The sequence below is a fragment of the Fusarium oxysporum genome, chromosome I, assembly GCF_013085055.1.
Source record: "Fusarium oxysporum Fo47 chromosome I, complete sequence".
In the NCBI taxonomy this organism is placed as follows: domain Eukaryota; kingdom Fungi; phylum Ascomycota; class Sordariomycetes; order Hypocreales; family Nectriaceae; genus Fusarium; species Fusarium oxysporum.
Window position 1 is genome coordinate 3,675,598 of NC_072840.1, and position 21,795 is coordinate 3,697,392.

At 48.2% G+C, this 21,795-nt stretch overlaps 4 protein-coding genes across 4 annotated transcripts; 3 read left to right on the top strand and 1 right to left on the bottom strand.

Annotated features, from left to right (window-relative positions):
- Positions 1-967: 967 nt before the first annotated feature.
- FOBCDRAFT_283971 (sulfate transporter family-domain-containing protein) lies at positions 968-3,563 on the top strand (the record flags this gene model as incomplete). Its single annotated transcript, XM_031182344.3, has 2 exons — positions 968-1,940; positions 1,994-3,563. The coding sequence occupies 2 exons, from the start codon at positions 968-970 to the stop codon at positions 3,481-3,483; spliced, it is 2,463 nt and encodes an 820-aa protein (XP_031043112.3). The 3' UTR covers positions 3,484-3,563.
- A 969-nt stretch (positions 3,564-4,532) lies between these two features.
- Positions 4,533-8,550, top strand: FOBCDRAFT_255759 (uncharacterized protein; the record flags this gene model as incomplete). Its single annotated transcript, XM_059611173.1, has 7 exons — positions 4,533-4,604; positions 4,654-5,417; positions 5,474-5,513; positions 5,566-6,216; positions 6,265-6,873; positions 6,927-7,346; positions 7,401-8,550. The coding sequence occupies 7 exons, from the start codon at positions 4,533-4,535 to the stop codon at positions 8,355-8,357; spliced, it is 3,513 nt and encodes a 1,170-aa protein (XP_059463866.1). The 3' UTR covers positions 8,358-8,550.
- Positions 8,513-9,694, bottom strand: FOBCDRAFT_212070 (uncharacterized protein). Its single transcript, XM_031182348.3, has 2 exons — positions 9,356-9,694; positions 8,513-9,282 (listed from the first exon to the last, which is right to left on the bottom strand). The coding sequence occupies exons 1-2, from the start codon at positions 9,357-9,359 to the stop codon at positions 8,678-8,680; spliced, it is 609 nt and encodes a 202-aa protein (XP_031043116.1). The 5' UTR covers positions 9,360-9,694; the 3' UTR covers positions 8,513-8,677.
- Positions 9,695-16,155: 6,461 nt separating this feature from the next.
- Positions 16,156-21,239, top strand: FOBCDRAFT_283984 (uncharacterized protein). Its single transcript, XM_031182349.3, has 3 exons — positions 16,156-16,446; positions 16,792-17,013; positions 17,095-21,239. The coding sequence occupies exons 1-3, from the start codon at positions 16,226-16,228 to the stop codon at positions 21,143-21,145; spliced, it is 4,494 nt and encodes a 1,497-aa protein (XP_031043117.2). The 5' UTR covers positions 16,156-16,225; the 3' UTR covers positions 21,146-21,239.
- Positions 21,240-21,795: the final 556 nt, after the last annotated feature.

The window sequence follows — 21,795 nt, forward strand, 5'->3', positions numbered from 1 at the left end:
CTATCATCTAGAAAATTTGCTGACTATTATCGCAAATCTCGGGATATCGCTAATCATGTCACATTCTTGGTTTTCTGAGTTGAGACTACAGGATCTCAGACGTGGGGTTTGATACACTTATTTTCCTGATCTTGTTACGCTATTGCCATGAAGGGAAAAGTGGCGATTGCGACATCGAAAAACACCCATTTTTATATCATGCTGAATGCTCACAAGCTGACCAAGCGCCACACGACTTTGTCATTTATTCAGAAAAAGATGGAGAAGCCGCTGAATAGAAGCCATGACAACACATCCTGCCCCTCCATATCTCCTCTCCACACAATGCCGATTACCGATGGCTCGGGGATCACTAGTTTCTCCGGGCTCATCATGAGTTTTACCACTCTTTAAATACAAGATTGAAGCTCTCGCCACACCATAGCGCTGGTCTTCTTCGATTTATGGCCTCCTTACTTTGCCTTTTGAAGAACTAAGGTTACACAGTTATCCCAGCTAAAACGCATTGTCAGATTCCCGTTTTACTGTCTTCCAATTTTGAGATCTCATCTCATATCCCACATTGCAACCTCCAACGATTATGTCGCCTTACACCCCACGATATTCGTCATCGGCCTGAACTAAGACCCCAGACCACAAGATCAAAGATCAACACATTTGCTATTATCCTATTTGCAAGAAGAACGGCCCTAAGCAGCTACTGTCTACCTTACCCCTTCTTGAACAGCTCAGACCTCCACGCCTCTATATGAAATCGGTTAGCTACAGCTGGTCCGGTGATCACTGCTTTACTTCAGAGCAGGTTTCCCATCATTAGGATCAGAGCTGACAGATACATACGAGCGATGGTTCTGCCTGAGTTAGCGACCGTTTTATTTTGAAAAGAAGCTAAAGGGTGAGGTCATCCTTGGCTACCGTAGTCTGGATCTTCTTCTCAAATAGTTTTTGACATCAACCGATACACATGATGCTAGGCCACACAAACCCGTTGGGCAGGGGGGTGGCTAACATTCTGGGCATCAAACTCGAAGACCAAAACCAAGACCTACAAGCTGAGATACCAAGCAGTTCATCCATTTTTTCAGAACAAAGACACAATTCATTCTACGAAACTGAACCCACATCGTCGGAATGGATTAAAGAACAGGTCCCGTCGAAGGAGGAGGTTGTTGCATATGCAGCTTCATTATTCCCGTTCGCTACTTGGATCAGCCACTACAACCTGCAATGGTTTGCGGGTGATTTGGTCGCTGGTATCACCATAGGTGCTGTAGTTGTTCCACAAGGCATGGCCTATGCTATTCTCGCAAACCTGGAACCCCAGTTTGGTCTCTACTCGTCTTTTATAGGGGCCTTGATCTACTGGATATTCGGTACCTCAAAGGATATATCTATCGGTCCCGTTGCAGTTCTTTCGACCGTCGTTGGGAATGTTGTTCAGGATGTCCAAGATTCGGGACAAAACGTCCCGGCCCATATTGTTGCGTCAGCGTTATCAGTCATCGCAGGCTTCATTGTCCTCATTATTGGGCTACTCAGATGCGGATGGATAGTTGACCTCATTTCCATTACCTCTCTCTCAGCTTTTATGACGGGCTCCGCCATCACAATTTGCGTCGGCCAACTACCAGCGCTTCTCGGTCTGTCAGGATTTTCGAACCGAGACCCTCCATACAAAGTCCTTGCAAATACGATCGAACATCTCGGAGAGGCGGGTTACGATGCTATCGTCGGAGTCTCAGCCCTATCGATTTTGTACCTTATCCGTCAAGGTTTCACCGCTGCGGCAGAACGATATCCAAAACATAAAAGACTATTGTTCTTCACCAACACAATGCGTACGGTTTTTGTTATTTTAGTGTATACAGTAATGAGCTGGGTCCTCAACATGCACAGAAGAGACGATCCCCTATTTAAGGTTCTAGGGGCAATCCCAAAAGGTATATCTCAGCACAATCCATCTATTTGAGTCAAAAAGCTAACAGCGTAAAAGGATTCCAGAATATTGGGGTTCCGAAGCTAACAACGGAGCTCATTTCGGACTTTGTTCCATATCTCCCAGCTACCGTCATCGTCTTGCTTGTTGAGCATATGGCGATTTCCAAGTCGTTTGGGCGTGTCAACAACTACACCATCGATCCATCTCAAGAAATGGTTGCCATTGGGATGGCTAACCTTGTTGGGCCATTCCTTGGGGCATATCCAGCTACAGGCTCATTCAGTCGTACTGCGATTCAGTCGAAAGCTGGCGTACGAACCCCCGCTGCTGGGATAATCACTGGACTGGTGGTTTTACTTGCAACGTACCTATTGACCGCTGTCTTCTTTTACATACCAAGTGCCGCTCTTGCGGCTGTCATCATTCACGCTGTAGGAGATCTCGTCACACCTCCCAACACCATTTACCAGTTCTGGAGAGTTTCACCTATCGAGGTTTTCATCTTCTTCACTGGTGTCACCGTTAGTGTCTTCGCTCAAATAGAAGATGGGCTATATGCTACCGTCCTCCTTTCAGGAGCTGTGTTTATCTATCGTATCCTCAAGGCCAAAGGCAGGTTTCTTGGCAAAGTAAAAGTTCATTCGGTCATTGGCGACCATGTTATTGGTGATGATCACCGAAAAGTTGTTGGAGAGTACGGCACAATCGAGGATTCTGATGTTTCTGCAAGAAATGTTTTTCTCCCCCTTGGTCATGGCGATGGCTCGAACCCCGAAGTTGAAGTTGATCATCCATATCCCGGAATTTTCATCTACCGCTTCTCTGAAGGCTTCAATTACCCCAATGCCAACTCCTCTCTGGACTATCTGACCGACTTCATTCAGTCCAACACGCAACGCAGCAGTCCCGAAGCTTTTGAACGACCAGGCGACAGACCGTGGAATAACCCAGGGCCGAGGAAATCTGCAAAACGTCCTGTTAATTCAGACCCAGACTCTGCACTTCCGACACTGAAGGCGGTCATTTTGGATTTCAGTTCTGTCAACAACGTCGACATCACCTCGATTCAACGACTGATCGATATTCGTAATCAGCTCGATTCATATGCCTCTCCTGACGGTGTAGATTGGCATTTTGCTTGCATAAATAACCGATGGTCCAAGAGAGCATTGGTGTCAGCAGGGTTTGGAGTCCCATACAAACCCAACGAAGGCACAGCACATCGAAGATGGAAATCAATTTTCAGCGTAGCGGAAATCGGAGGCAAGGACTCTGCTGCAGCAATCGCTCAGGAGACAGACCTCCACGAACTGACACCAAAAGATACGGATAACACAGACGAAGAGCCCTTGATTGGAGGATTTTCTTCGGTAAAATCCTATGGCTCAATGTCATCAGGAGACCTCGAGAAGCAGAAGCGGAGAGGTGCTGTTGTTCATGGCCTGGACAAACCATTATTTCATGTAGACTTGACGAGCGCGTTACAAAACGCAATAACCAATGTGGAAGAGAGGACGATATCAAGAGAAACAGCACACGATTAACAGCTGGATGGAGTACAGGTAGACTTGCAATTTTGCTGACGTTTCGGCGCACAACATGAAGGGGAAGCATTTAGCGAGCGATCATTTTCACTATGTTTACCTAGAACAGCATTTCGTAACGAGACCATGAGATGTTCTGTCGATTTACTATTTCCTTATGCTAAACCCCATCATACTGATAATATTGCCTCCGGATTGGAATCGTCTCTTACAACATGGTCACAGCGTCTCAATGCTGATCGTCAATCGCTCTGGTTATGCTAGACCCATACCTATTCAAAGACGTTGTTTTATACAATGAGTCGTCCAATGTAATCTTCGGCTTGCAGAATTCAAGCACCGTGGAAGCTTTCAGCAATTTCTTGTCACAAACCACTATAGCCAGGCCAGTGACGACATGATTATTGTCTCACGATCGACGATCTTTGGCTGAAGGGATAGGGTCGCCATCTTGTAATACCACTGAGGTTTCCAAAGACCTCTTACATCAGGTTTCAAATATAAATTATCCTTAACTAGAGAGCCGACAGGTTTGGCTTTAAAATGTCCTACGTTATCTGAGTATTCTTTTCACTTCAGATTATACCTCTACATGATCTGCATCCCCTAGTCACTAGTGTATTGAATCCATGTTAGTGGCCAGGAGCGGCAGCTAGTGCTTATTATTAGCATCCATATGCTAATTGGGGGAGCAAGAAGGCTTCCAGTAATTAATAAAGGTGCCAGCCCAAATAACTAATCTAAAGACCTACTAACGCTAGGCAAGGTACTACTAAACTTGTTTAAGTCTATCCTAAACTTACCTAAGCTTTTTTCACTTATAGTAGGTGTATGTCCTAAGTTTTCTTACCTCCCTTAGCTGAGGTACCTGCAACTGGTAGGTACCTAAGGTTGGCACATTCTTGAGTGAAAGCTCCTATTTTGCGGAATCGAAGCTCCTTTTGTAGAACGACCACATGTGGAGAACTCTTCCTATTCCTTTTTTTACTCGTCTTTGCTTGAGGGCAGCGTACACGCACTCAGTCTTGTTGACTCGGTGAGACTGTTTCATGGCTGAGTCTTCTCACCCAGGTGAGGGTCGTGGTCATGTTCGTTGGGGGCGCATAGAAGAGCATTACCTGGTGTGTATAACAGCTATTTCACTATCTGTACTTGACTCACAACCAGCAGGATCCTCCGCGGCCTCGCAGGCGAGAGATCAGGTATCCCGCTAGGCGAAGTACATTTGAGAGAGTCGATGTTCCTACTGATGGGGCTCGTGTTCCTAACGATACTAGACGGGTAGCCAGGACATCTTCTCGGCGGTCTACAGATGACGTTCCGGTACAGACCTACGCTGAGTGGGAAACCTTTACTGAGCTCCCAATCCAGGCTTCAGCTACACCTGATGGAGACTATACTGAGTCTCCGCGCCCGATTGAAACTTATGGCGAGGATGAAGAAGAAAGCCCTAGACAGAGACAATTCTCTTATGACAGAGGCGATTACGGCCGTCGTTACAGAAGTCGGTCAAGATCACCCATAAACCCACGCTATAAAATCCCAGGACGTGAGGGATATCTTTCTCGTGATGCTCTCTCGCGCACTGCAGGATATAACAGTGACTGGTATTCTAGAACAAGGGGCGGGAGCCTTTCAAGCAACGAGTATGATCCTTACGATAAGTTTGATTTCTCATCCCGGGCCCAGTCGATCATAGATTCCTCGAAAGCAGACGATTCTGAAGTCGAATCTCCTGAGTCTGAAGAGACAACCATTGTTATGGAGCGTTCCAACCTCATGAAGGACGAGACAGTATCTAATTCACGCTCTCAGATGACACTTGTTCATTCTTCGGCTTATACTGGGAGTGCTGAAATGGGTGGTTCTCATGCAGCAGTCTTAAATCTTGTTCATGATCCTAAAGGACAGAAAAATTCTCTATTCCGCTGGCTGTAAGCTTCTTCAACTATTCAGGGGGAGAAACTGTAGTTGTACTAACTTTGAACAGCCACGTTCCACAGGACGTGATGAACTTTGAAGATTTCTGGGTAAGCCAGCTTCTTCATGTGCACACGCTTTCAAGCTGACGATTCGTATCAGGTTGAGATTAGCCGGATCTCCGGATTGACAGAGCTGGAGAAGAAGGCCGTAACGAGGCTTCGTGCTGACGTCAAAAAGACCTGTGTCAAGTCTAGGACCAATCCTAAAGGTGCCAAGGTTGGATACTTGGACCCGAAATACATCGAGGTACCATTGAAACCACTAAAAGCCGAGGCAATGTCGTCCGGTTCAGTGACTGGCTCAGCACGGTGGATTTGTATTCCCTTCTTCTCACTCGAGCAGTACTCTGGTCTACTCGCAGCTGCCAGCGCATCTCTTTTTCCAGCTCAGACCTTGCTGCAAGTCCAGTACTCCCGAAACACTGTGGCAAGGGACATGGAGCAAGCGGTGGTTCAGCTGGGAAATGCAGAACGCGGAGAGTGTTTCCATATATCTCAGCTGTGGTGCCTTGTCATTGATAACAGTAACGACTCCTTCACCGATACAATAGGAAACTCACTGACGATTAAAAAAAAAGGCTTAATAGTAACATGTGGGACGATGACTAGAGACGATCTGCTCGGCCAAGGGCTTGAGATTAAAGAACGCCCATCTCGTGCTGTAGTCAATGAACGCAAAGGGCGAATATTGGTGGCATACGGCGATTCGGTTGTTTGGTCGTTTGATGCCGATGAGTGCCGGACGTGGTTTGTAAGTCAAGCTTCCTCGTCCAATGACAGATCTGACACTTTACACCAGGGATTCCTGTCTAAGTTCCAAGCATTCTGGCCTAAAGTTCCAGAGTTCTGGCACAAGGATCAAGCCGTCACAGCATACACATGGCCCAGAATACTCAAATTGGCCTCGGCCATCAAGGCGATGTCACTTAAGATCACCATGAAGCTAGGTTCCCTGCCTGACCCTCCCCCACGAGCCATTCTACGGCCAGATCCTCAAGTTCTCCCAAGTACGCATGGTGGAAAGGGTAAACCCGGGACACAGGAATTTGCTCATATGCTGGCCTTGGCGACAGGGGACTCCAGAGGTCCTCCAATCCAGGGGACTGGTTTCAAGCTCCTTGAAGCTCAGCTGGATGCGGCTGAGACTTTTTTAACATGTGATACAACCTATACGGATCGGAAGGCATATAAGACCTGCAAAGAAGCCACGAGAAAGGAGTGCTATGACTATCTAGTCGAGTTATCTGGTCGAATCGAGGAAGTTGAGAGTGATTCTTTACGACGTGCATACGAGGAAAAGGTGGATGTCTTCAACGCTGCCGATATTGTTTACAGCTTCTTTTTACCCACAAATTTCCAAGGCCCCATGGTCGGAAAGTTCTGGGGCGCGGTCAGATCCATAACTGAGGTAGGTGATAGGCAGAGATTCTCTATAGTGGGCGTGCTAACCCCAACATGAAGGTAACAATGCTAGATGGTAGGCCGGTTTCTGACATCGCCGGTAGCCTCCGGGTCTCTCTCAGAGACTTGACGCGAAATCTCCTCGCCCTCCAAAATCTCGTCATGTATTCATCCGATCAAGAGCGAGCTGAAGTTGAAATGCCGCCCGAGTTCTCCAAAGCATGGCTTTACATCACCATGGCCATAGTCTATGGCTCCAATGACGACCCTAAGTGGGATGATCGGATGAGGAGGGCCGAAGAGCTCATCGGTACGGGTTCCAAAAAGCTGGCGCAAGGATTCGGTGAGAACAATTTGCTAGAAAAGGCTATTGTATTGCCGCTTGAAGTGCTTTCACTCATCACAATGGGCCTGTTGCAAGATCAGGTCGGCAAATCTGATGACATATGCGATACTTACTCTCAGTATCTTGACTCTCTAGTATGTTTCGATACAGATAACGCCATAACCCGGGTCGGCTATTAACATGCTTAGGATCATGCAATCACGTCGAAACCCTCCGACAGGTCCTTTCAACATCAGCTCGATCTAGTACAACAAGAGCTCGTGGCCGTCAAGCGAACACTCTGGAAGCAAAAGTCGCTTATCTATCGACTACGAAAGTCACTCACCGCTATTGATACAGAAGACATTGTCATGAGTCAGATTGAGCATGAAATCGTGTTGAAAGAGGCAGAGAAGCAGTACAGCAACAAACGGCACTACTCGGAGGCCTTACCGCCGCCTCACTCACAACGTCAGGATGAGGACTATAATCGAATTGTCCCTGTTTCTTATGCTCAGGAGGTTACAACTGCGAACGACTATATGGGACTGGATGATGACTTCCTGTTTGATTTGGCTTCATCTTCAAAACTGTCTCCTACAGATGCGGGAGGTTTACGCGGTCTCTTCTTCCTCGAATGTTCACGTCTCATCGAGCAACGCGAGTTTGAGTTTCGACGCTTCAGCGATTTTTCTAAAGACCTCGAGCGGGCGATTGCATATAAGATGGACTTCACAAGAGACCGACAGGAGCGCGCTATCTATGCCTTCACCCTTGTTACTATCATTTTCTTGCCCATCAGCGCGGTTTCGAGTATATTTGGCATGAACACGACTGATGTCCGCGATATGAACTACTCACAGTGGTTGTATTGGGTGGTTGCTATACCAGTGACGGTTCTCGTCATTGTCCTAGGACTCTGGTTCATGGGAGAGTTAGGAAACCTGGCTCGATGGTTATTTGGGCGACCAGGAAAGGGGATCTACGGCGAGCCGACAGTCATATCACAAACAGTCGAACCGGCATATTGGGCGGCTCCTCCAACCACGCAGCTAGCTGCCCAACCGGCAGAGTATTCATCGCCACCATATGAGTCGAGGCGTAGAAGGGCTCAGGCTCAACCAAATTACCCTGCACGCCAGAGTCGCATTTATCGATCACGATAGGTGACCTGGAGGCGAATAGTTAGCGCACATGGTGAGAAGTGCTCAGTTGAGGGTTGCTTCATAAATATTGTAACTTTGTCCTGGGATGTGTTAAGATAATAAGTCTAAAATGAGGATGTTTTGCGATGGATAATAGTCTTAGGATTACAAGTGAGTTTCGGGATAATATAGGATATATTTATTAAAGTTTGCCCTAAAGATACTCAAATTTCCCTAACTCCTGGAGAAACACTAGTTAAGAAAGAACCAAAATCATCAATCGTAATACGGATAAAGCCGTTACAGAACGGTCCATTCTCGGTCATTCAAGTACTCGCTAATCATCGGTAGTACTCACGCTCACGGTCCGTAATACGGAGCCGTACTCTATCATCCTCAATCATCCGCCTGGGCGGTGATGGAGGTGAATACTCTCGACGTCGAGTTCCCTCAACGTACCGGAAGGTTTCATAGCGAGGCTCGACTTGAACCGGGACAGGAACAGGGACGATCCTCTCACGCTCGATGACACGCTCTCGATCGTGATCATATGATGAGTGGTGGCTGTGCCTGCTTCGGGATCGAGACTTGGGCTTCTTCTTTTTCTTGTGTGGCTCAACGTCGACCGCAATGACCTCGATAGGCTCCTCTGGTGGAGGTGAAGGGGGTCTAGGCTTCACAACCGGAGGAGGCGGCGGCTTGGGTTTCTCAGCTGGAGGGCAAGGTGGAGGAGGCGGTGGTTTCTCGACCACGGGAGGCGGCGGTGGTGGTTGAGGTTGCGGAGGTGGGGGTGGTGGCAGCGGAGGTCTGACAATGACCGGAGGTGGTGGAGGAGGAGGAGAAGGTTCAGGAGGAGGAATTATTCGAGTTACGCGATGGCTGACGATGCCATAGTCCTGCTCCGGGTGCTGGAGATAGAGTCGTTTCTTCTCGTAAGGTTTGGTGACTGTTGCGATGACGTCAGTGACGGTTGAGTTTGCGATATGGCACACGGCAATGTGTAGCAAGAGAAGACATACCCATCTTGTCGGCGAAGATAGATATAGCTTTAGCGACAACAATAATGAAATGCAAGTAGTTACCCGCGACGCGATATACAAATAGCCAAAGGGCAGTTGACGGGGAAAACCCGAGGATGATCAAGTGGGGTACTCAGGTCACGATGGTGAAGTGGGATGCTTTGGACAGTGATGGATGGTTGGCAGTTAACGGTGGCGATAGGCGGGTGGGAAAGGGAAGGGCGATCTTTTATGTTCTAATTGTAGATTCGAATGATCAGGCTGCAATGGAAGGCATGGCATGTGAGAAAAGGCTATTAAGCTTCCATGATTTGTTCCAACCCAACCTAACCAATGCCCAAGCCAAAAAGCCGGACCAATCTAATGGATGGATGGCTCTAGCAACTCCGAACTTGGAACACAAAAGGCTCTAACTACCAGTAAAACTCGAGGTCACCGGGTCATGACGTCGCACATGCGTATGCACGTCAGCCCCCACCTCCAACATTCGGTCATCTACAAGAAACCAGATTTCGCGATTGTGATGGGCAGGGGCTGAAAGGTGCATGTTGAGTAGGCCAAGAATCCAACCAGTCATGTGTGTATTTTTCGGCATAGCCTACGCTCTGGACCCCTGGACCCTGAATAAATGGAAAAGATAAAGAGAAAACCTTGGTGCCAGGCGGCAGGGCTGAGTTGTTCTGGTTGGGTTACGGAAAACCCCCATAGAACCTTGGCGGTAGATTGGCAACGGGGAATGCCATTGTGTTTGTGTCAACGAACAAAGATATTCCACTCGGGGTGTGTGTGTGTGTGTCGAGTACATTACCAAGGTAGCGTGACTCGCAGCTGAGCTTCATTGGCTTTTGGCAACGGATATCATATTTTAGTCAATGAAACATTAGAGTGGTCTCAAGTGACAAAGTTGTCTACGGCATTTCAAACTTTCAGAGGCCGGTGCCAAGGCCCGGATCGGATGCTAGAGACTCGGAGCGAGTGGGTCCGAAACGCCGACTCACGGTCATAAAAGCACCGGTACAGTTTCGGAGTCACAACACTTCCGGTAGGTTTCTTCAACGTCTCGCTTAACAAATTCATGTTCTAATCTTACGTAGAATTTTAGTTAGGTACTCATCCTGGCAATCACCACCTCCACCGCCTCCTGAAACCAACATGTGCACTACCTAGAAACCCCTGAACTTCGGCAAGTCATCAGGGGTGCATTCTGACATGACAGGATTATTCTGATCGCCAGGGTCGAGGGTTGGCGATCGTTAGTTCAAATTCTCCAGGATCTAAGTAGGGTTACCTTCGGGGAGCAGGAAAACTTCAGACGTTAGAAGAGGATACCAAAATAAACTTAGTAAAAAGTCCCTTAAACTTAGACTAAATTACCTAAATCTTTTCGTCGCTTAGGATCAAGGTCCTAAGCTTTCTTGCATTCCCCAAGGTAAACCATTTGCTGGGACTGGTGGCAGAGTCCTGCAGGAAACTAGTCTACATGATAGTGACGATACCCTATTCCCCCAAGACTCCGCCACTCCGTTCTGTCGTGGGCCCTGTTATTTTGATACTTATCGCGAATTGGTATAAATTATCAGCCAGTACGGAAACGATTCAACAGTACGTTTAAATATGATGGCACAAAGTGTATATATATCATTATAGCGTGGTTGAGCGGAAGAATTCAAACTATAGCAGGACGGAAATAACATTACTGAGATAGATCAAAATTCAAGGCTTTACCTATTAGCAGTCGAATCAGGTAGTCCCAACATTCGAGTTTGTCCAAGAGTATACCCAGCAGCACTGAACTGGTTGAAGGTAGGTTCTGGGCATTATTTACTGGAAACCTGCACCTCGTTGATATACTCGGTTGGGCCATCTACAAGAACCGTCGTTACTTATCCGAAAATGTAAACAAGCTTCCGACAAATACCTGAGCCAACACATCTGGTGTCAGAACTTCCGTCTTGTCGGCTGCTGGGCTCATGCGTAGGGCGAGAAATCCGAAACAATTATTGTCTTCTATTTAGCACCTGACTTGGTCGTTTGCCGCTACAAGTTGACCTATTTCTGTCCTCAATGGAGTTCATGCTTCTCTTTCGTGTGATGTCGATGGAACTATGGGAGCCGAATATCCGAAACAATTTGCACCTATTTGTGGTAGCTTAATAATCTACCAATGCGAGACTCCGTGAATAGCAAGTCTCATATTGAAACAAGCTGTCTGGGGTTGAAACAGTCTCACAATCCCAGGTTGTAGTCATTGTTCTAGCTCCAGGGAAGGCTGAAGGGTCAAGACGGTCTGGATTCAATGCCAGACACGAGCTTGTGGGCTACTCGGATGATCTGAGTGGGAAATATGTTCTTCAAGCATTCATGTGTGGTATCGTTCTGAATGTACGGGGACGTACTGTGTCCCTGATGATCGGCTGATCTATGGTGTCTGAATTTAAACCCGAATAGTTACAACATCTCCCAATTAAGGATATCTCAAAGTTAATATACGCCAACCATAGGTGCCCAAATATGCATCTGCAAAGACAAAAAAGTAATACAACATCCATCGTCGCCACCGAAATATCCCACATAGACGAATAAATTCCTAGTTCCTAGCGGAGTCGAGGTATATTTCCTCAACCCTACCCTGTAACGATAGGACCAGTCGAGCTTGGGAATCAATAAGGATATGTGCAGGCTGGGCATAAAACACAACAGACAGTTCCAGAGAAAAGACACCAAGGAAATGCAGTGCAGAGAATTGGCACAACAAACTGTCTCATGCGTTGCGGGCGGAATCATGATGATCGAAATCACCAGTTTACAAGGTATGAGAGTAGTGGGGAGTATCCATCACCTATGTATTAAGCTGCCATGGTATCCGAAGCATACGTAGTATGCATAATTAAAGGAGCTCGGCACTGGTAACACACTTTTTAGATCCATGGAAGTCCGGAGCTGTCTACTCCGTAATGAGCAAATGAGGACTCTTATCACATTTTCAAATCACACCGCTTTTACCCACACTGCCCAGTTTTAGGTACTACGTATCTACATACTACCTTATCTTCCTCTCTTCCTCAAAATATGGTAACTCTTTGCACAATTTTGTACGGCCCATACAGAAGGAATGTATGACTTTTAGGGCTTGCATATTAATAGTTTATTCGAATGTTTTATCCCCTTTCTACTCTGTATGTACCTAGACACTTCTGACAACCCAATAATTCATCATTCTCTCACATCCTCCAGTGACCAACTTTGTCATTTCATGCAATGGGGCTATCTGCACGTGGGTTTCGGGGAATTGAGCCAGGCGAGGAACCGGATTTATGAAGTCGGTGTCTTTTCGTGAGAAAAGCCATTATTCGGGATGAATCTTGGCCCAAATTGCAACCATGCCCTGCTTGGTAGATCGAACCGGTACCAACAATACGGACCAGGGGCTGCGACATATGGATACTTCCAAGCCTCATATGGCTGTCTTACCGTACACGATCATTGCGCGATAAACCAGCCACACGGAATGATTCTGAGTTTTCGTGTTGAGAGACATCCCCTGTGCCGAGGGCTGACGGACTGTCTCAGTCCCTAAAGCTGCAAGGAGTGTTGTACTGGCATGAGTTGAAGATATGTCTTATGGACTGGCCCCTTGTTTAGTTCATGGATCAAGATAAAGAAGCAAGCCGAAAGCAAGGACGAACTGTCCTTCCTCTCCCATATGCACCTCGTTCGTCTTGGATGTGATACCTTCGGGGTGGCTTGCAGCAAATCTGTCAGATGGCTGTTGTGTTTGCCTCGAATACGCGCTGAAGTGTGGGTTGTCATACCAAACATTGGACAAATGAAGGCACATATTGCTAAGAATAATTTCGAGTCTCCATTGTTACAAGCTATGCTAGCCCGAGGCGCCTTGTGTTTCTCCTTGAGATCCCAAACAGAGCCGACATGATTCACTCCTTGGTAAGAGTTGAAGAGATCGATCCGAGGCTTGCTTTGTGTCACCCGCCAAGCAGTTTGGTCAGTGCTTCTTGATTATTTGGCGGGCGGTTAACGCTGGTGATGCTGACAGGGTTCTAATAAGACGGACGAGTGATACAGATGGATCTTCGGAGTCCGGACCACTTGAGATGGCCAGATTGTACCTGCATACAGCAGATAGAATGGATATCGACTGAGGGTGGGACACGTGCATCTGTGCTTTTTATTGACCATACCTTCTGTTTTTGGACATATCAGAGCATAAGCGAGACGTGTAGTGATTGACGACAAGTTGTGAAACGTGCAGGGCAATCACTTGCGAGAATTTGACGATAACAATCAACAACAATATTTGCCATTAGTATTGGTATCAACATTCTGAGGTGGAACCTGGTGGTTCTCAGCTCATTCATTCAATTCCATCCAGAACACGGTCCCATCTTTTCTTTTCCTAGCTTGTCTGGGTTGTGTGTCTTTTACCGAGGACCCAATGCATCTCAGAAATCTTCCGGCCACCCACCCTTCATGACCAGACAAGAATGGTTAGGCTCAACTGCCCTTGCACGCTGGAATCCCTGGAGTGGTTTGTTTGACCGTGCTGGATCCGGCAAAGTGCTGCGAATCATTGGGAGCTAGGATCAGAAGTGACAATAGCCACTGCGGCTCTGATTGGAACACCCTTCACTGAGGCTTCTAGGGGCCCTTGCCCTTGTGATTGCTTTAGAAAAGAGCCCACTTAACTTAAGGCCACTTACAGACTGTAATGGTCTTTTGAGGGACAGGTCTGTAATGATTTCCAGAATAAAACACGTTAACAGAGAGATTAAGAGGTGATGTCAAGTATGTGAACAAATATAGCAGCCACGCTAGTTGAGACCATAAAGTGTCACAAGATTAAACTAACTAAAGGATTTCAAGTTGAAGAGCGACCCTAGGCCCTGAGATTCCACCAAGAACTTGGGGCTATAATGCTGAGTCTAGGTAGGTTTGACCTTTGAATAGGGCAAACCTCCAGAGCTCCCTCGCATCCGGGATTCTGGACCCCAATCCCTTGAGAAAAGCTTACAATAAGAAACCCCTGGCTGAACTGCCGCGTGAACCTAAGCTTTGGCACTAAATCGTAACGTTATTGTCCACGGGACGGGAGAGTAAAATCTCACAACGTCCCGCCGTCCGTGTCAGCTTGCGTTCCAGTCGTGTTGCAGTCTGAACCAACTATTTTGAGCATTTGATATGGAGGGTGGCTAATTCGGATTCTAGATCTTCCAAGCCTCCGTTTCAAATGAAACGACGAATGTTCCTCTGGGCTTTTGTTGGACTTGTTTAGTTTTAGACCTATCTTGACCTCCACCAGACTCTCTGCTCTGAAGCATCATGACGACCATGACGATGGAAAAAACAAATATCGAAATTATTCCCCGCAGCAGCCGCCGTTCTTTATCAATGGAACCGAGTCAGTCCAGTGATTGAACCCTGACACAATCAACTGGACTGGCATCATCCACAGCCATTAAGTGGACGCTTGGGTGGCGTCTTCTAGTGAGGTACGATTAACGATTTTGAGTGGGCAAGGCGGAAGCCTCGCGTGCTTCGTTTGCTATTAGTGGCCTTTAGTGGGAGAGCCGGCGAGTCACCCCTTATTCATACTGATTGTCTTTATCCGGCATGCATCGAAACATCCATTTGTAGATATGGTGGCAATATCTGCTTGTATTCGTACTGCAGATACAGTTAGTTACCTGACATATCCAGCATCTAGGTATGATATGTAGGATAAGCGCCTTGAGCTTTGTGTACGTACAGTCTGTGCAAGTTGCAAGGACATCTTGTGTTAAGGTAAAGGGGTCCCTTGACCCTTGTAAGCTTCTCCAAGGAAATGTAGTCCTCAGGGTCGGAGGCACCTCCGTGCACCTGGCCAAAGCCTTTAGAAGTGGGCAAACGACTCCATCGTGTCAGTCTCAGTGGCGCCGAACGTTGATTTACCTGACTCGATTTTGTGTGTAGAAACAAGAGTAGTTACTCATATTGAACAAAATATGTCAAGCTAGAGTGAACGTCGTGTAGCTGGTGCTAAGTTTTGTTAGGTGCCTGTTATAGTTAAAACTCTCAGGTCACTGATTCAAGTAAGCCGACAATCGCGACCGTTTCCCGCCGTTTTTCCCGCCCCCCTTTCCATATTAGGATTTACGAGGGGCGGCACCTCACTTTTCGTCGATAGTTGGCCATCAAATCAGCAAATCTCCCCCTCAAATCATTTCTCAATATTCATTAGTACCCGTACCTCCTTTTACCTCTTCGCATCACTTGGTTCCCTTGCTTTCTTTCTCGTTGATAGTAATTATTGGAACGCGCCGGCGCATACACGTTCGAGCACGTACCGCATTCGCTTGTCAATTTGCTTGCTTGACCAGTCTCCTCCGCAAACGACATTCCCTGCCGGCAGCCGCCATCGCTCCATTTCCAAGGCAAGGTATATTGTCTTGTCGTACAGGGCAGCCTGGCATCCACCTTTTTTTGCAGCTTTTGCGACAGCTTCCCAGGTTTCCCAGTCGTTCGCTTCAAATCTCTTCCACGTCTCCCCAGTTAAACGACACTCCACACCTACCGAAAACTCTCTTACTACCAGCTGTACTATACCCGTATCCATCCTCTGCTGCCGTTTTCTTGTCCTGTTCTTCATACTAGACGCTACTGTACCGTCTCACTCTGGCTTGTACTCCGCTGTAACGCGGTTACAGCTGCATGTAACGTTGGGGCTCGGACTGTTCCCACCGCAGCAACCGGCATCTCGAAACGCCTCACTTACCTCGCATCAGCACCTCGCGCCTTGTACAGTACGCTGCGGTATCTGCGACCCATTGGCTGATGCCTTCCGGTGCATGACACCGCAAGGGAGCCCAGTGCACCATGCCACAGCTTGCGCTCCAGAGCGCAGAAGCTTCTACTGCCTCGAGATCCAACTCCATCACCACTCCAGTAGAAGCTACTTCATCATCCGATCAAAACCTCCTTAATAGGGCTCGATCTCCCTACGAAGTCCCCGTTGACGATAGTCCTACGGTTGGTCGCATCATTCGTCCGAGTCCAAGTGTCCCATCCCTTGGTCCATTGTCCTTGTCAAGTCCACGGTAAGCATACATAATGTACATGTCTTCAGCAGGTTCATCCCAACTCCAAGCTATCTCTGGTTGCTTGCTCTTCTTGGGTCCTCTCCACACACCCCCCCGGCCATCTGACCCGGGCTTCTTCTTGGCCCCCTTCTGTCTCTCACAATCTCTCCCCTCCACACTTCTTTACTCCTTTGCCGTTCTTAACCAGCGATTATCTTTCTTACTCGCCCCGGGTTGAACGTTGTGCGAGGTCTCCATTGTACTTCGTGCTATCACCATTCCTTTCCCCTCCAACGCGGGACCATATTGCGCTCTGCTGTGGAACCTTTCGATGCGCCACCTCTAACACACTGCGATCTCTAGATCCCCACGACCAGCTATCTCAAGTCCGCTCGCGACCTCCGCCAACTTCCCTTACGGACAAGCAAGTCCCAGTCCGCGAACCGCCGCTTTCCCGACTCGGTCTACTCCAACGCCGACATATCGAGCTAATCAAGAACTTGAGAACAAATCGAGTCTTGTTAAGCAGACCTCATTCTACAGCGATTCCTCAGACGAAGGATCCCCAGAACCTCGCAGCCCTAGGTTGGTCTATTATAAGTGGTTATTGGGCGCAATCACCACGACTACCCAGGCATTACCGCTGTAGGCTAACATTCTAATCAGACAGGGCTATGCAGGCAGTACGAATGTTTTACGAACCGTCTCCGAGCCCATAACTTCAAAGCCTGCTCCAGGCTCCGACTCAACTAAACAACCGGCCATGGCGGGTCCCGTATCTGCGGCCCAGGCTGAAGCTTCGAAAGGAGTCGCCCGGAATTCGTCTATCGACTCGGCGATTTCAGCAATATCGACCAAATCAGGCACAACTGGGAGTCAAGATGGTCCCCATGGACCTTCAGAGATTGCTCATCTTATTAAGACAGCAGGCAGCCCCGAGACCCTTATCCAGTACTTGCTGAAAGAGAAGCACTCCCAGTCACAGCAGAACAGCCAGTTATGGCGTCTAGTGGACAAGCAACGGGCCATGATTCTCGGCCTTAACAAGGACTTGGAAAGGGCTTTGAAGGATAAGGAAAAGTATAGGAAGAAGCTAAAGGAAGTCATTTCACTTTCCTCTGCTTCGGTGTCACCTCAAGAGAATACCAAAGAAGCTGTTGAAGCGCCTGTGCTTTCGCTTCCACGAGTTGATATTGAACGAGCTAAGGAACAAACCACACCAGAGTCACCAGTCCTCGAAGCCGAAAGTCCGAGAAATTCACCGATCGATATTACCATAGCGCCTTATCCCATTACTCCTCCAGCAGATCAGCCCAGCGCACCACATTCAGCTGTGGGCGAACTCTTGAACCCTGCACATGCTATGCCCAAACCGCAAGACCATGCTTTAGACAAGTACGATCACGAGGCTGAAGAACGGGCCGCTGAGGAGGCAAGGAAAGAGAAGATTGAGGAGCCTCTGAAAGAGATTCCCTACAATGTCGCCATCCCTCCATCGCGTAGCCTCCCCAGTGAACCGCCCAAAATGCCACCGCCCAAGCCACCGGTAAACCACCTTCCTACAGTCGCGGTCCTCGAGGCTACTCCCCAACCTGACGAAGGACTATCCAAGTTTCCGGTGCCGCCACCGAGGAAGCCACCTCCAGCACCCCTGAAATTGAAGCAAGAAATGAGGACGCAGCTGAGCCCATCTCCGGAGGATGGAGAGACTGAGTCCGATTTTGACGATATACTGGAAGTTGATGAAATTGTTCACGATCGACGTGGTCGGCGAAGAACACGAGAAGAAGACGATCGAGACCGAGAGATCATTGCTTTGAAGGAGGCGGCTGCGCGTAGTGCATCCAAGAAGAGCAAGTCAAGCAAGTCCAGCCAACCTGGATCTCCGATTCAAATGCCCCAGGCCCCTGCGCAGGAGCTCGCTACGGCCTCACTCGGTGAAATGCTCAGCGCAACAAAAACAAGGGAAATCCCTGCGCCATTGTTAAGTCCCGGTCTCCCCGCAAGCCCTCGGCCTTCAAACTTCAGCTCGCCGCCTTTGTCTCCAAGGTCGATGAATTTTCAGGCTGCGCCATTGTCCCCGCGACCACCTCGTCAACCAATTCCACTACCACCAAACACCCCTTTAGCAACTCCGGCCCCAACACCAGCTAGAGCGACTGGCAAAAGTATCGTCTCTGAGGAAACTTCGGTATCGCAGAAAAGTCGCACCGTACAGCAAGAAACCATCAGCCACGCGGATCAACCATCCATCAGAATGTCTAGCCCTAGCGAGCGTACAGAAGTCTTCAAAGGCCTGGTCACAGAAGAATATCCGGATCTTCTGCTCCCGCCAAATGCTCTGCCCTCCATCAGAATTGCAGTTGCATCATCACGCATGAAACCATCTCGAGCAAGTATGATGTCTCTCACACAACTCGAAGAAGATCCAGTGTTTACTCTCGCTATCATCTCACGATCGGACAATGGCGAGCTTTGGAGAGTGGAGAAAGACTTGGCTTCGTTGACAAAACTTGATCAAAGGCTCAAGCAATGTACATCCTACACAGTCAGAGCTCCAGAGCGTTCGCTGTTCAGCGGTCATGCGCCGGCCAAGCTCGATGCCCGTAGGACGGTCCTGGAGCAGTTCATGGATGACATTTTAGATATACCTTTTGACACAAAAACAGCTGTCGAACTTTGCAAATATTTGTCAACTCATGTTCTCCCACCAAATCTAGACGACTCGGTATCAATTGGTGATTCGAGCTCTGAGATGAATGGCAATAAGATAGGGCCCGACGGGCGACCTTGTCGCAGTGGTTACCTAACAAAGAAAGGCAAGAATTTCGGTGGCTGGAAAGCAAGGTACTTCGTTCTCAATGGGCCTCTACTCAAGTACTTTGAAGTGCCTGGAGGTGCACACTTAGGCACAATCAAGCTGCAGGGGGCGCAGATTGGCAAGCAGAATCAGAATAACGACAACCAGTCACCAGCGCGTGTAACAAACGGTGATGACCTGGACAACCAATTCCGTCATGCTTTCCTCATCCTGGAACCGAAGAAGAAGGACACGAGCAGCCACTTCAGACATGTTCTTTGTGCCGAAAGTGATAAGGAACGGGATCTTTGGGTGGATGCTCTCCTCCAATGGGTTGATTATCGTGATCCTGAAGATTCTGAACCTCCACCATCCCGGGGTGGACCTGTTCAGGATCGCCAAACACAAGGTACAGCCACAGGCACAGAGCGTCCCTCTGCAGGCAAAGTTCGAAAACCCCCTGGGAAGCCATACCATCATCCGTCAGATTCGGATACATTGGTTGGCGTCCGGTACGATTCCACTCAAGCAGGAGATGCTCCCCAAGTTTCAGGACCCGCTCGACCCAAGACTTCAGGTGGCATGCCTGACCAACATCACAGCCATGGATTTGAGAGCTTTTCCTCATCTCAGAGCAAGATCATTTCGGGACCCAAGGATCCACAGCCTATATCCGACTTGGGCGCCTGGGGAAACAAACCGAACTATGGCCCGACGCCTGATGAAAAGAAACAGAGGAAGCGAAGTTTCTTTGGTTTTGGACCCAAGACTAGGTCTTCATCAGAGGGTCAAGATTCCTTGTTTGGTGGTAGCGAGGTCGGTGCGAATGCAACCCCACCACAGAACTCTTACCAAGGTCCTGTGCGACAAGCCTTTGGAGCACCGCTGGCGGAAGCTGTTCGATTTTGTTCTCCTACAGATGTCAATGTACCGCTCCCTGCCGTCGTTTACAGATGCATCCAGTATTTGGATTCCAAGAATGCTGTGCTTGAGGAAGGAATCTTTCGACTGAGTGGATCCAACGTGGTTATTAAGCAACTTCGAGAACGGTTCAATGTCGAAGGGGATATTAACTTGTTGACTGACCGTCAATACTATGACATTCATGCTGTGGCCTCGCTGCTGAAACTGTACTTGCGAGAACTACCAACAACAATACTGACAAGGGACTTGCACATGGAGTTCTTGACAACGATGGAGATTGCGGACCATGCCGAAAAGATGACTGCTTTGGGTGAGCTGGTTCATCGGCTTCCTCAAGCTAATGCCACTCTCCTCAAGTATCTGATTGGCTTCCTGATCAAGATTATCAACAATGCGGACATGAATAAGATGACTGTTCGCAACGTTGGCATTGTCTTTTCGCCAACCCTAAACATACCTGCACCAGTCTTCGCAATGTTCCTCCAAAATTACGAGGGAATCTTCGGTGTCGATCCTGAGGTTTACGAGCTTCCTTCACCCATTTCTGAACCCGAATTGCAGCGCTTTGAAGCACCGCCGCGATTCGATCTACCTGCTCGCCCATCAACGTCTGGAAGTTTATCTCCTCACGGGCAGATGCGGAAGGATAATGTTCGAGAACTGCAGCGATCTACTCCGACTCCTCCGCTCCTCGTTAACAATGCCCCAGTGCGAGCCTCACCCCCTTCAAGTGCTACTAGGCCTGGTTACGAATCTCCAGCTGGTGCTTATGATATTGGGTACCGACCACCTTCAGCCAACGAAGGACGCGGTGCCTACGACCGACGTTTCTTGCAAGCTTCACACGAGGATCTCGCCAGCGCCTCCGCAGCATACGACCAAAGCTTCGTACCCAGCAACAGACGCCGTGAGAGTGCCATCTTCATGGGTGGCATGATGGGTCCCCACCACCAGGGATCCAAGAGTCGCTTGCGAGAAGAAACGCGATTCTAAACTGTATATGTGCTTGGTTTTCTATGTGTTTTGCTATTGCTCCATACCCACTCGTTTCAACATGCGATGATACCATACATACTATACCATATTATTTCATAACGACTTACACTATTAATATCTTGCATCTCGGAGTTTGATCAATGGTGATTTGAGGAGGAATACTCTTGTTTTGGATTTACTGATACTATGAGGAGATTGAGCGTTGCCACGAATTGCCCAAGAGAAGATCAAGGTTAGGGACATATGCTGATATAACCCATATGGAAACGTCAGTGAAGAACTTCAATGACTGTAACTGGAGCGAATGTCGTTGATCTGATCTTGATGATGGGCGGTGCCGCTTTCTACTTAGCATGGCGTTGTGGATAGTTTTTGAGTCAAGAAGATGCCGACATAGTCCAGATCTGAAAGAATCGGCTTGTCATGGTTCTTCTTGTCTTGTGAGAAATACTCTAATTCATTCTGCGATTTTGTTGCCCAACTGTCTATTTAAATGGGGTTTTCGGCTTTTGCAACACACCCCTTGCTGATGCACTGCCGATTTCAAGTCGAGGCCCATGCGTGATCTGTCTCATCGCCCGTGGGCTATTATGCAGACAATGCTATGTTCCAATAGATGTGCTACCCACCTGGCTTGGGGCAGACTT

Excerpts from the sequence above, each read along its gene's own strand:
- FOBCDRAFT_283984 (XM_031182349.3), top strand. The coding sequence starts at position 16,226 with ATGCCACAGCTTGCGCTCCAGAGCGCAGAAGCTTCTACTGCCTCGAGA. Across the intron at positions 16,447-16,791 it reads TTGTCCTTGTCAAGTCCACG|ATCCCCACGACCAGCTATCT; the intron begins GTAAGCATACAT and ends TGCGATCTCTAG. Across the intron at positions 17,014-17,094 it reads CCAGAACCTCGCAGCCCTAG|ACAGGGCTATGCAGGCAGTA; the intron begins GTTGGTCTATTA and ends CATTCTAATCAG.